We start from the raw sequence: 14,391 nt of genomic DNA on the forward strand, positions 1-14,391 counted from the left end.
TTCTCAGAACCCTAAATTTCATGCGCCTCTGCACCGTCGATAATACGTGGCTCGCATTTGTTTCTGTAGAAGAACAAAGGCATTGATAAATATGTATGATACGATACAATTACACTTTAGTACTAGTCGTAATGTTTTATTTATTGCGATGTATTAACTTCTGAAAATACCCTTATTAAAAATACAGTGGAAGATCCACAAAATTGTCCACATTTGTTTCATTCACTACAACACACTATTTACTTTACGAATATGAATGTATTGAAAACCTGAAGTTAATAAATGATTTATTTTCATAATTGTCTTATTTTAAACCAATAATGCCCTAATTTTCAAGTAAAATTTTGAGTAATAACAATGAATTCTTGGCTGTATGCTTAAAATCCCTACATAGGAAGCGGTGTGGAAATATTTCGTTTGAGACAACTTGAAACAGAAATAATATTGTACTCCCTCTAATGTCTATGTACATTATGCAATTCGTTTTACTAACAAAGTTATATAGAATTAACACGCATATAAAAATAAATCAAAATTCGTGTTAATATCTAGGGACATTAATCGTGATTCAAAACTTGGTTGTAGATAGCGCTGCACACTTCCGCAACTGTCCTTTTGCTGGCGGTACGATAATCAAGCAAAATGGTATGTATTTTGTATCCTAAAACTGATGAATAATCTTTGAGAAAAATATGCAATATTTATGTGAAACCTTCTTAATGATGTGCCCTTATTTGACCTTCATAAATATAATTTGCAAACAATGTTTCCATCAACATTTAATGTTCATATTATTATGACATGAGTGTTCCAGACAACGGTATACATGCTATTAACATGTCAGTGAAAATGTAATTAGGAGCATTTTATCAGGCCACATGAACTGAATTCTCACACTCGTTATTCTTATCCACTTTTAAATACTGTTGCTTGAAACGATGCACTTATCCCAGATTAGATTGTTACAAAGAACATAACCTGGAAATTCTGTTATCTTTCGTTACAGACGGAGGGTGCTGTTACGATCCGAACCAGGAAGTTTATGAGCAATCGGCTGCTATGTCGAAAACAAATGGTATGCATTTGCATAAGCTGTTATTATTTACATTAGATTTGTACCATCTATTATTGGTCCATTCGTGTGTTCTAATCGCGAGACGCCAATTTATGTTACAGGTTGTAGATGTTTTTCATCCAGGCCATCCGTCAGTCCGTAAAACGGAAATTCGTGAAAAACTAGCCAAAATGTACAAAGTCACACCCGATGTAGTTTTTGTGTTCGGTTTCCAAACCAACTTCGGTGGTGGTAAATCCACTGGATTCGCGTTAGTCTATGACACATTGGACTTCGCGAAGAAGTTCGAACCTAAATATAGGTTAGCAAGGCATGGACTATTCGAGAAACAAAAGCAAACTAGGAAACAGCGTAAGGAACGTAAAAACAGGATGAAGAAAGTTAGGGGTACGAAGAAGAGTAAAGTAGGAGCTGCGTCTAAAAAGGTATGAAAATATTGTCCACTTTTAAATTCAAATGCTGCTTAAATGTGATAGCTTCAAATGCATATGAAATTTTTTCTATTCATTTACTTATTAATAATTTGGTAATGGATTATCTGTTCATCATCTGTTGGTGGTGGCTTTTTCAAACATTTTTTGTCTGTAAAATTTTGATCTATTATTATTGTAGATATCACTGAATATTTACGATATTTAACTTACATATGTTTATGGAATCAGACATTTTGAATGTACCATGCATTGGAAATGTCGAAGGGACTTCCTAAATTATTTACAGCTCGCCAGTGGCAATGGAAAATACAAAATTAGCTGTGCTTTAAAGTTATATTTTATTCTTCACTACTCATAGGTGCATTCGCTTTCGTTAATAATTCTAACCCTTACGTTGCAAGGGTTTATTATAGTCGCTGGCTACCTAGTATTCCCATGTAGCCGATTGTCAATTACTATTATATTGTAATTGACCTTTGTGTATTTCTTTCCTTAAAAACCCCTTATCTCGACATTCGAAGTATTTACTTCAACGCCTGGTTAATTCTACGATATTTCCTTATCTCTATCATCAATTTCTCTCAATGATTTGTTTTCTTTTAGTTATTGATATTCATTTATTTGTGATCCTTGCACATAACGTCGAGAATATTTTTTAAACGTAACATTTCAAAAGCAGTTTGCTACTGGTTTCCTAATTACATTATGATCGGTCCTGGAGTAATACTTTGTAGCCAACTTCCACCGTACCAAAAGGGTTAAACAACAAACCCAGTATTTTGTTTTTAACTCTTTTGATGTTAAAACCATTCGAATCAATTTCATCGACACCTCTGAAATTACGTAAGTTCCAAAGTCTGGCTGAATACGTCCAATGGCAGCTAGTTAGTTTAAACAATAGCGAAAGGAAGTTTTGAAACAGTAACTGCATATGTAAATGAAAATCATAAGATTTATTACATCTTACATAACATGGATTCTATTTTATGTATATAATTTTCGTCTGCATGCAATGCGGTCGTATACGCTTTTTATTTACATTCTAGGGAAGGAAGTAGACAAATGCTCATTATTTGTACTACAAGCCTGAAGAGGGAACTTAATTATGATGCTCATACATGGTCAGCATGCAAACTTCTAAGTTTCTATCCCCTGTTTGCAATATTCCTCCTTGTTTTTCCTTTCCTCTCGCTTTAATTCCATCTATCTCGCACTGTGAGCTTTATATAACACGAAACATGTAGTTTAGTTCTCTTGGTGCATAATTCTTCGATCTAATTGTAACATTTCTCTCACATGCAACTTATTCGTTCTTCTGGAGTAAAAAAGGGTCGTTGATACACATGATCATGTTTTACGATTTTTCATTAACATTCATTAATCTATGTAGGATGTCACTCTCTAATGTGTGAATCACGAGTAGTATTAACATTAAGTTCATTCTTCACTTTGGAATTTTAAATCCCTCAACTAACTCTTATATCTTCAAATGGAATAATCATACTTCACTTGTATCATAGCTTCCTTACTTCACATCTTGCGCGTTTGCTCTACTGTATCTGGCTTATAGTTAGGTCCGATACTTTTGGGCATGCCGAGTGTAGCACCAATTCGTGTTAAAAGTTAAGTATTTCACTGACATTTCTTTTTTTCTCTCTTACGTTACAGTAAAACCACAAGACGTCATGAAGGCCACGATTTGTTTAACATCGTCGTAAAAATTATTATAATAATTTATTACCACAGAATGATGATTATGATAAGTTTTACGGAAATAAACGTGTACTCTTCTTGATGAAAAAAAAAAACAGAACAACCATCGCTGTACTCTCCTTCTTTTGTTTACACCTCTGGTTGTTACGGGTTCGCACAGCGAAACTGTTTATTTTGATACAAAAACTGAAAATGTTCCCCAGACATGCAGAAAAGTTGAATAAAATCGCAAGTTTGAAAGAAATTACACGATATCGTTCGTGTAGATATTGCATTATCATCCCATTAAGACTTCCACAGATCCTTTACGAACGAAGCCGCCATTACTTGTTTCGTTATCTTCCATTAATTTTTCTGTTTGTGGCGAGAAACTGTCAACTGAATCGATTCGCGTAACAATATCCGTGGTTTGCACGTCGGTTTGCTGTGTCATTACGTCTGACACAGTTTGCGTCGTAAACTCGGTTGTAGTTGATACGGTTGATGTCTCCGTAACTCTGGTATCCTTCGTATTGGTAAAAGTATCTCGAGTCCCTCCATTAGTTCGATCTATCTGCTGTACGGTAGTTTGAGTAGCAGAAGATTCATCTGAATTGTTCCTCTCAAATCCATTGGGGTCCTTAAATTCTTTCCGAATGAAGTACCAGTTGCCAACGCGGAATCCCCAATCACGATCGGGATCGAAAGACAGAGTAGCTACAAATGGCAAAGAATTCTGAGTAAATTTCGAATAAAATGTTGGCGAGACTTGTAGCAAGTTCTGCTTGACAAATCTCTAACTCATTTATTCCTTTATGAAGCATTCAAAACGGTTAATTAATTAGTCCCGCTTGATCACTTTTGAAATAGTGCTTAACGCGCAGTTGCGATAAAAGGATAAGATGATTTCAACGATATTTACACAAATCTATCTGAAGCCATTCACGATTTCTCAATCTCCTGCGCAACTGGAATTTATCCAAATTTAACACTTCCATTGGCGAAGGAAGCGTGGTTGGCGACGGAGTGGTCGTAACCGTTTGCCCAAAAAGTCCGTCGTGAATTCGGTCCTTTAGGTGGCCAAACCAATCTCGGATTGTCTGGAAGAGTTCATCGCTGCGAAGATTCGACTGTAACCCACTGTTCTCTGCGAAGGGGGTTGTGATTAGTGTGATGCATGGGTTATAGTAGCGTGTAAGTAATGCAATCGAAGTATCCCTTAGCAAGTGTGACTGAAAAGTGGGAACCTTCGACGCGAGGGTCATTGCAAATATAACTTGCAAATGAAACTCCAATCTAATATTCACGAAATGCAACACCTCTGCTGTAAACTCCAATCGATGCAGAAGGCCTGCAACCAGCGAGCAGCAGAAAGACGACTAGAACTTGCATTTTTCCACGAGTACTGACCTGCGTGAAGAAATACTCTTGTCTTTTATATATTCCGCCGGAAATGAGTGCTCGTTAGAACAACAATTTTATCGGGAATCAGGTAGACACCGCACAATACTCTTATTCAACAATGGCGACCTTGCCTATCCCGATTCTGATGATAAAATTGTCATATAGTAAAATCGACGTGACAACCAAGGTATAATAGGCACTTGTCGAGTACAAGCCTGGAAAACAATACGACTTCCAAAAACGAATGCTCAACTCTAAAAAGTTAAGACTTGATCAAAGATGATTCCCCAGCGTCTTATTGAAGCTTGTCACGTGACTCAATATGGGCATATGTAAGTAGGCACTTCGTGAATGCTATAATCAGCGTGCCTAGGCTGTTTCATGATGCTTCCATGATTACAATTTTTCATGTATTTTGTCTTATTGTACCTGCCATTTCGTTGTGCATCATTATGCTCCAATTTCGTACTGACTAAGGCACCAGTAGGAATAATCCGTTGATCTCAAGGTGCTGGCAAGCGCACATGGATCGATTAAGTGCCTGGACGCATTTACCATCATTTAGTGTATGTTACTTACCTACTTGTATATCTTAATATATTTGTTTTGTTGTATGTAGTAGCATAAGGTTTTTGCGACTTCGTGGGATAGATGGCTAGAAGTTGGGTTACGATCCCAAAGTGTTTGAATGTTGATTAAAGTGTGCCGTTATAAACTAAGCAGCGAGCATTGTAACTGACTCTACATCCAAGAAAAAATAAAACTTCCTATGTATCCATCATACTTTATTTATTAAGTGCATCCCAGGCTTCATAGCTGGCAGCCCTCGCCCAGGCCCGAACGGGATGGCTACAATGGCATATGTATGGATAAGCATTTCCATAATGAAATTTCCGAATTGCACCAAACCTCGTCTATTTATAGTATTCCGTGATTACTACTAATTAAATTAAGTGCAAGCTGATACGTAAACCCACAATGACGTTGGTGGCATCTACCAGAACTGGCCGGGGTATACCTATGTAACTGCTATTGGATTGTGCTAAGCATTTGAGAATCTTCTTAGTGTAGCGGGGTTTCTACGTTGTACGAGTTTAGCAACAAGTAAAATAAATCTCCAGCAACATGTTCGTCGCATTTATTACATTGATCCCCTATTTCAACGGCAAATTATCGTCATTGCAGTAGGATACTTGTAGCGCGAGTGTCGCAGAGGCATACGTATCACGCAGATATATTGATCTTGCCCGAAGCACTGTGAGATTGAATATTTCGGGATATAATTCTCTTGTTCCACGAAGATCAGTGGGTTGCCAGTTGGATGAAGCAATTACGGGGGCACATACACCCGTAATTACACCCATATTGCCAAGCTATTTTCAACACGTCATTTGCACTCTCCGGTGTCCCAAAGTAGACTACTATGTTGCGCAGTTACGAGATCAATTGCTATCGATACAGTGTCGAAATAAATACACTCTCTTAATATCATTGAACCTACTTTGGAGGACCTAGGTAATGTTTTTACGGGGATTGAAGGCTAGGCATGTACTAAACGTTATACCCCGCCTACTGTACAATCCGGGTTTGCACAGTTGTACATTGGGTACATGGTTTGCTAGAAGCTGTTAGCCCAAATCCCTGCGAATTATTACGGTTTGCCGAGAGATTTGTTATTTGAGAAGTATCCACGAAAGTTATCGAGCAAACTCCCGGCTATTAAGCCCAGACGCAGCCTCAAAACTGCTTGGGGCAAGCGGGCAGCTATGTACACTCCGGCCACATGTAGGAGTGGATTCGTCCGATGCGACACGCTCACGGAATTTCTCTTCAGAATCTCTATTCTTGAAGATCCGTTGGCTTAATCCGAGTCGAAGCAAGCCTCCAAGTGATTGTCCTTCGATCAAGCAGCATTGTAACGTCATAAGACTTGTTATTGTGCGCATATTCATGAAAAGTCAGCATACCAGGAACGGACACGACTCGCCTGAGATACAGTCGGATCGTTCACCTCACTATCACAACGAACGTAAGTAAATGTATTTCTGCGTAATCCATATGCCGAATAGGTCTAGGAGCTAGGAATTGTGTAGATTTATGTATCTTTGCGGAATCCTTCATACTGCAGACAGGTTAGAAACCCCTACTTTTACGACACAGCCGTGGCGTCGCGATGCAACCTATCGTTGACGCGATGCGAGCTAGCAGTACAGTTGCATTGCAGTGGATTTGTTGGGACTGGTGCAGGATTTTTACATGTTTAGCATCATTGAACAGTTTCGTAATGAGCATTGTTTATGTAGATCAACTTATTGCTCAGGTAATCTCAAGGAATGTTGTCTATTGTCCGCTATGGACTTTCCCAGTTGGGTTTTATTGGGATGGGTCACATGACACTAGACGCAGTGACGGACAGATATTTACAAGATCCCTTTCATAGAATATGCGTCATTCCTTATCTAAATAGTGGTTAGTCCTGCAGTGTTTCCTATAAAGGACCTAAACACCTGATGGAGAATGTAAAATAGATTCAAGGCAACTGTGTTGATAGGATCCCAATGATGTCAGACCCTTTAGTAGCGCTGTATGTAGCAATATGCCTGTTGTGTCGTCGTTAGCAATGTGTCTGCGTAGTTAGCAATGATATGAAATTTTCGTTGATACAATCGAAGGTATCTAATTTGAAATGTTATTAGACAAAGTATGATGTCTATACTAAAATCTTCAGCCTTGTTCTTTGTTAGCCTCGAGTCTGAAAGCGCATACCAGCAGGGCAGCGGATATTTTCATATGCGACAACTTATGATTTGTTAATTAAAATTGTTGAGCGGTGTTAAGGATTATTCAAGACAGCTTCTATGAGAATCTATCGAAAAATTGGTCTTGTTAAGTACATGAGTATTTCGAGGAAAGTTTCAACCACGTTAGCGGTAGACCTTAGTTGAAGCCTGTAGCTCATGTTCTTCTTTATGCATATCTTTGCATTTTGAACGAGCGATACATTAAGGAAGGAGCTGCTGGTGCGTGTTTCAGCCACTAATGAATCTTTGATACGAAAACACGTACATATATCAATAACAGCAGAATATCTCGCACTGTGGGTTACACATCCGTACCCATCGGTGGCACGATTGGCATCCCACCGTTGTAGGAATAAATTGCTTTGTCCAGTGACTTGTAGCGTGATGCTAAAGTAATATCGGGGCTTACATAACGTGTTCTACAAGAATTTGGAACGAATTCAAAGTAGAATCGATGAAAAGCTGCATGGACCAGCAATCGTCAGAAAGTAACTTTCACGAGTTAGAGGCGTAATCAAACCCTAATGCAGGAAGAATATATACAGTATACTTCGGTTAAACATTGCAATATGCTATTTGTTATAGCCCTACTGAGCAACCACATTGCAACATTTATTCATAACAAAGGCTTGTGAATTTAACCCAGACCTAACCTCAAACTGCAACGAATGTTACAAATTCCATCCCAATGTATTGAAATGTTTCAATCCGAATTCGAATTTATTCATGACTACAGTTATAAAATATGGACTATCTTATCAGCATGATGTCAGGACTACTAGGTATACGCATGTAGGTATTTCCAGAGTCTTGATGAGATCTCGGAATATATTCCGTTTTTACACTTTTTGCTTTCATTAGAGTTATAATGCTAGACATCTACAATAAGTCTCCATGGCCAAATGCTATTTGTTGCGTCCGAAGCTTTAGAATAGTCTCTTTATTCGAAGATTTCGAGCCACTTCTACAAGTAGCTGCCTGTTAGGTGTTAGGTGTTGGGATGTCCGTATACCCTAGTCGCTTGCAACTTAGGTACGATGATCAGTACCGTTAGGTCTTTAGAAGCCTGCATTTACTTTAAGAGTTGCAATCCCCAAGTTCAGTTGATGGCAACGCGCAGGGAATAGTGCCTAGTTAGATCAGTACTGTAGTGAATACAGAGCGTGACCTAAAATATAGTCTTGGGTACACTTGAGTCCCAATCAAGTCAGCATCGAGGCATACAGGCGCTGCCGACTGGCAGTTTGTAGCCTTTGTAGTGTGAAGGAAAGTAGACGAGAGGAGAAGGGAGAATTCTGAAAATGTGGCGTCAAGGCAGTGGAGAGGGAAAACAAAATGTCGACTTGCTTCGCACAGTTTGCTCACGGCTACCTTCAGAACATACTGATCTTGAACTTGGATTTAGGTCCAGGGCTCCGCGCCTTTGATTACAATGTTTGGATATGCGTACCCAACTGAAGGAAATTTGGATAATGGCGAGGGACAAACGCAGGAGCAACTTGAACAGAACCCACACATCATCACCGTGTCTATACCCAAAGTAGAGCCTTATTATCCCAGCTCGTCTGACACGGATGATAATGTATCGAACGACGTAAGTACAAGTTGGCTACAATTATATTGTGTTAGGTTTTATAATGTTTGCATTTTTCTTATATTATTACATTTGTATGCATTGTATACATGTGAATTGTGCTTATTTCTTCACGGTATTAGGCAGGAAAAGCCGATTTACTTTCCACTTGACTCATGGCGGGAATTTTAAATTTTCGTACAAATAGAGTGTACTTAGTAACGCGTACAATTTTCTTTTTAATTTAAGTAATATTATAAACGTAATATGTTGTTTTTATTTAAGTATCTTTATGTAACAAGATATTTACTATGATTACATTTTATCAGATATTGTCACAGTTGAAGTTGATGTTAATACAAATAAAACGTTGGAATAAAATGAATGTGTTGTTAAAATGTACATGACAACAAGTAACGTTAAACATGTGTTGTACGTATGATTTTTCTAATTTTAGGGGGAATTACTGGCATCGCCAATTCCTTTTACTACACCATATAAAGTAAGAGATCCAATTATTTTGCTTGAAAGATGTGATAAGATATGGGAGACATTAAAGTTAATAAAAAATGTACAAGGTAGCAAAGGTTCATATGACGCAATCGATACATTACCACCAGAGATAAGTCCATCGTCACTGTACATTAAATACCAGCCAGTATTAGGCAATGACAATGCCGCATTGCCAAATTTTAAGTTTTCTGTAAAAACTACAAAGAAATTGTATTATTGTTCAACATGCGGGAGGCAGTACACTCATAATCGTACACTGAGATATCATTCTGAAAGAGTGCATGGCATTTATATAGCACCGAAAAGGAATATCAACACCATAGCGAACTGGAAGAATGCTGATAAAGAGAAATATTGCACTGAGGCTGCGAAAGAGAAAACCTCTTTGGAAAAGATTCCTGTAAAGAAGAATGAGACTAAACTGTGTACGGATACTTTATTGCAACCTGTGCCAGCACAAATAACAGAGCCCAATAATCCAAATATTCAACCCCAACGGAAAAGGAGAAGTATTTTAACGCGTGAAGCTAAGAATGTCACTGTCAGCAAAACTGTAACAAATGAACAAGAAAAAGAAGCGTTACCCAAAAAATTCAGACCAAACGAAAAACCGCATTTTCTACGCCATGACGCGGTTTCGCCACAGTGCATGTTGTGCAAGCAGTTCGTAAAGGACGTAAAGAAGCACTTAACTGATTATCACAAAATAAATTCCCCGGATTTTATGTTAAAAGAAATTGAGAAAACGTCTGCCATATCTCAGATCAAGGAGTTGGAAAAAATATACGTTAATAACGAATGTTCGAAAAAAGAGGAAACCACTCAAGAGGAAGACTCTGCGCACTATCAGAGAAAAAGGAAACGAAGATCAAACGTGTCATCTCCGAGTGATTCTAAAAAAGTGCATGAAACTAATAGTAAGAATACATCTCCAGTGCGGGCTTCGCCTACAGTTGATGAGATTGAATGTGAAGTTTGCCTTGGGATATATTCACTTAAGAGTTACGCCAGACATATACGCACTCACCAGATACGCGGGGAAACAAAAGAGAATTTCCATTTATTTAATTGTAGCTATTGGAAGTCACCATTATATATGAAACCGAAGGGATCTGCAAATTCAAGTGATCTGTCGTCGGAAGATACGAGCAATCACAAGGACACCAATGGAAATACGATTGTTCGCAAACAGAATAAGAGGGAGAAGTTTTCTATGAAGCATAATCGCAAAGACGAAACTACTTGCCCATGCGGAAGAGCATTTCGTAATCCTCATACATTGTACATTCATAAGGGGAAGTGTAATTTCCAGAATGAGGAGGCACAGCTATCTACCGAAGGAGACATATTGAATGCATCGACTGAGAGTGCCACGCGAAATAGTTCCGACAGAGACTCAGGGATCGGGATCAGTATAAGAATAAAGAAAAAGAACAATTCGTACGAGGTTGTTGGCAAAGATGATAACAGTGAAGATAGGTTAAATTTCAATGGTTTAAAGGACTCAGGCGCTTCGTCAGATACCTCTGACGATTCTAGCAAAGAAGAGCCACAGGATCGATATGAGATTCTAGAATCGTCGAAATATAGTGAGCACCACAGCATCTTGAAAATTGAACTTGCTGATGAAGATATTGATGTTGACATTGAAGAAGATTCACAAAACAGTCTTTGGAATAACAATATTAATGATAGGCTTACCACGGATGAGGTAACAAATGACATTGCCAAAGAAGATAGAACGGCCGAACAACCGCTAGAAACCGAACGAAAAGAAGATAATACTACTAAATTAAAAATCACCGATGAGAAGCATGGTTGTGTATGCGGGAGTTGGTTTAGTACTACGGAGGATCTTGAGGCCCATATCGACGAACACCGTCAAAAAGCACATTTAATGTGCGGGTATTGTAAACAAACCTTTCCGAATTTAAATGCATGGAACCAACATCAGTGTTCTACTAGAGAGGGTAAGGCCTTCGTTGATCTACCCATACTGCTGAATTGTCCACAATGTAGCGTTGCATTCCATACTTTGAAAAAATTCGATGAACACATCAAACTCAAGCATATTGATTTTGTAGTGCCGTATCAATGCTATTATTGCCACAAGCGTTTTCCGAATCCCACTGCACGACAGTGCCACCTTCGCGCGGATCACGGTACGCCGCCGTGTTCACTTTGTAAAAAGAAATACCCTGATATCATGAAGTCCCGGCACGAAGGGTATCACTATGGTCTCGGTTATCCGTGCCATGTGTGTAGAAAAGCATACACCAGTAGATTCTACTTGGCGGCTCATAAAGGGAAAGTGCATCCGAAAATAAGTACGTATAGTATAATATGTGATAATTGTAAATCCCGCTTTCCCAATGAAAGAGATCTTAAGACACATACGAAGGACGGAAATTGCCGAAAATCTTCGTGGGCGGCTAAAGAGGTTGAAGTAGAAAGCTAAGGTGATTCAGTTTAGTGTGTAAAAAACGAAGTATACTAACGAAATGGGGTATCACAAGATTTATAATCTGTCTTAGTATTTCCTAATTAGATAGAGAACAAAGAATATTATTGTTTCTTATTTAATTATGCAGTAGACCCCTGACCAACGCGGGTTTGAACAACGCAGGTCCAGTAGGCGGATTCCTTTCTTGGAAACTTTCGGGCCCGACCGCTTGATTATTTCGAATTAGCATATTCAGTTTGCCATTATTCTCTATCGCCACGAGTAAGAGGATTGGAAAAGAGCGAGAGAGGGTACGCGACAGCTATAAGCCATCAATTATGGTTGTCACAGCAGTGGTGCCTATCGAAAAAAAGACAAAGTAGGACGCCTCACTCGCTGCGACAACTTTTAAAATAACATTTTCTTTTCTCTCATTTTATTCTAAGAATATAGTAATAATACATACTGGGTAATTCATAAATGGATGTCAACACTTGAGGAGGTAAATCTACTAATATAAGGCGATCTACTTTTAAATGGGCCCTAAAGTAAAAGTCTAATGGTTTCGAACGTTTCCTTTAATCACCCATAACTCAATAACTAAAGTATATAGGACATATGTTCATATGACGTTTTTACTTATATTAGTGTGTAGATTTTCCCCCTCAAGTATTGGCGTGCATCTATGAAGCACCCTGTATAGCATACAAAATAAGACATCCAGTGAACAGTAGCGTATTGTAGTTAAGTATTTAGACAGTCAAAAATTATACGCCGATTTTCGACTCTAATTCCTGCATTGTTCAAGGGTTAATTGTACCTTTCTCTGTAAATTCTTCGTTACTGCCGAAGTATGTTATTTCTGCAAAACACCCTATAAAGGAGGGATGCTCTCATTATTGAATTTGAGAACACGATATCATTACGGTTAACAAATAGAAAATAAATGTGTACATAAAAAAATGTAGGTATTAGCATTATAATACGTAAGATAAATAAAGAATATGTAATAGCTGTATTACTGCGTTAATATATGATTTTCATTTTTTTACGATTTGTACCTTACAGTGGTTTTTAATCTAAAATATGAATAAAAGTCTAATTTTCGATATACCGTGTTTTTTAAAAAGTGATGTTAAATTTATAGAAATTGTAGTTTCTACTGTGTATCGTGTTGTTTTATTGTTTATTTTAATTTGTAATTAAATAGATTTTATTACCACGAAACTTATGAAATTTAGGTACTAGACGTTGATATCGTGGATCGGTTTATATTTTGGGCACGGTATAAATGGCTTGCAAAATCGTTAAGTGCGCAGCGTACTAATCAGTATTCGAGAAGCTCCTCTTCTAGAGATAACATTGGTTCAAGTTAACTACTATACATTATAATAATGTTTCGCGCGTTGCTGTATAAGCAGGCTGCTTATGTTTAACAAATTTCGACATTGCGAGTTATAAAAGAATTTTTGTCAAAACATAAAAAATAATTTGTACAAAATTTATAGCGCGGCATGTATATGAATATATAGATAAATATTGTAACTTGTGTCTTAGCTATTATTTTAATCATATTAGCTTGCAACATAACGAATTAGAGTAAGGCTTTTTATTAAAATAAAAGATGCAGTGAATAAGCTTCGAATATTTTCAATATAAGAAATGTGTGTAAAAAGAAGTTGACAGCTGTAATTCAGAAAGTCGAATTATTAAGTATATCATAAATAATGATATGTTTGCCCACATGTAGCAATTTAATGAACTGCTGTTTATGATACACCTTCATTTCATACATTACAAACAATTATTGGGTTTACCTTGCGCCTTATTGCATGAGAACGTGTATTTCTCAGTAAAACTTTGTTGATCCATTGAAGTTATAAAAATGAAATTAGTACCATAAGGAACGAAAGAGAGATTAATCGTTGTAACGCAGTTAATAATTCAGCTCTTAAGCCGCGAGAACGAAGCGGGACAGCGTTTGCAGAAAATATTTAAAAGTGTAATCTATCGAAAGGTGGTGTGTCTATTTAGATTAAACTACTTCTTCCAGCATCTGCCTAGGATAAGCCTGTTTAATGAAAATACTGTTTCCAACAGAAAAAGTGCTCGGAGAATGCTCGAGCATCGATACACATACAGTATCACGGATTAACATTAAGATTTAAAGAATTGGAGCGTATAACGTGTACAGGTGCATGACAGTAATTAAAAAAGAAACGACAACGATTCGCTTATTTTTAACACTTCGAAATTTGTACCGAAAAACATTGTAAACGTTACACGTAATAAATAATCATATTTTATAGTTTTATATCGCGTGACTCAGGATATTTGTATCCCAAGATGGTTTTCTATTGATAAAAGATCAAGTTTCCCTAGTATCCTGCGAGATATAGAGTCGCGGCAAAATCAATTGGCCGTTCAAGGCCTCTTAAGCCACCACCCCACTGCAC

At 37.6% G+C, this 14,391-nt stretch overlaps 3 protein-coding genes across 5 annotated transcripts; 2 read left to right on the plus strand and 1 right to left on the minus strand.

Annotated features, from left to right (window-relative positions):
- The first annotated feature begins 561 nt into the window (after nucleotides 1–561).
- Nucleotides 562–3,336, plus strand: Rps24 (ribosomal protein S24). 2 transcript variants are annotated; one of them, XM_076816939.1, is made up of 5 exons: nucleotides 562–645; nucleotides 1,007–1,075; nucleotides 1,177–1,500; nucleotides 2,556–2,630; nucleotides 3,178–3,336. In XM_076816939.1, exons 1-4 carry the CDS (start codon nucleotides 643–645, stop codon nucleotides 2,565–2,567), a joined length of 408 nt encoding a protein of 135 aa, XP_076673054.1. In that variant the 5' UTR covers nucleotides 562–642; the 3' UTR covers nucleotides 2,568–2,630; nucleotides 3,178–3,336. The 2 variants fall into 2 exon arrangements, with proteins under 2 accessions (XP_076673054.1, XP_076673055.1); XM_076816940.1 differs by lacking the exon at nucleotides 2,556–2,630 and having other exon boundaries at nucleotides 563–645.
- On the minus strand, nucleotides 3,308–4,655 carry LOC143371598 (uncharacterized). Of its 2 annotated transcripts, XM_076816933.1 has the most exons (3): nucleotides 4,521–4,655; nucleotides 4,124–4,348; nucleotides 3,308–3,918 (listed from the first exon to the last, which is right to left on the minus strand). In XM_076816933.1, the coding sequence occupies exons 1-3, from the start codon at nucleotides 4,591–4,593 to the stop codon at nucleotides 3,500–3,502; spliced, it is 717 nt and encodes a 238-aa protein (XP_076673048.1). In that variant the 5' UTR covers nucleotides 4,594–4,655; the 3' UTR covers nucleotides 3,308–3,499. The 2 variants fall into 2 exon arrangements, with proteins under 2 accessions (XP_076673048.1, XP_076673047.1); XM_076816932.1 differs by lacking the exon at nucleotides 4,521–4,655 and having other exon boundaries at nucleotides 4,124–4,466.
- Nucleotides 4,656–6,499: 1,844 nt separating this feature from the next.
- LOC143371593 (uncharacterized) lies at nucleotides 6,500–14,249 on the plus strand. The gene is made up of 3 exons (XM_076816922.1): nucleotides 6,500–6,634; nucleotides 8,812–9,000; nucleotides 9,437–14,249. The coding sequence occupies exons 2-3, from the start codon at nucleotides 8,839–8,841 to the stop codon at nucleotides 11,948–11,950; spliced, it is 2,676 nt and encodes an 891-aa protein (XP_076673037.1). The 5' UTR covers nucleotides 6,500–6,634; nucleotides 8,812–8,838; the 3' UTR covers nucleotides 11,951–14,249.
- Nucleotides 14,250–14,391: the final 142 nt, after the last annotated feature.

This window comes from Andrena cerasifolii, chromosome 7 (assembly GCF_050908995.1).
Source record: "Andrena cerasifolii isolate SP2316 chromosome 7, iyAndCera1_principal, whole genome shotgun sequence".
NCBI lineage: Eukaryota > Metazoa > Arthropoda > Insecta > Hymenoptera > Andrenidae > Andrena > Andrena cerasifolii.

Coding starts and splice junctions, on each gene's coding strand:
- Rps24 (XM_076816939.1), top strand. Junction 1,076..1,176: donor TGCTATGTCGAAAACAAATG/GTATGCATTTGC, acceptor TTTATGTTACAG/GTTGTAGATGTTTTTCATCC.
- LOC143371598 (XM_076816932.1), bottom strand. CDS start 4,466: ATGACCCTCGCGTCGAAGGTTCCCACTTTTCAGTCACACTTGCTAAGG. Junction 3,919..4,123: donor ATGGCTTCAGATAGATTTGT/GTAAATATCGTT, acceptor TGCCATTTGTAG/CTACTCTGTCTTTCGATCCC.
- LOC143371593 (XM_076816922.1), top strand. CDS start 8,839: ATGTTTGGATATGCGTACCCAACTGAAGGAAATTTGGATAATGGCGAG. Junction 9,001..9,436: donor ATGATAATGTATCGAACGAC/GTAAGTACAAGT, acceptor TTCTAATTTTAG/GGGGAATTACTGGCATCGCC.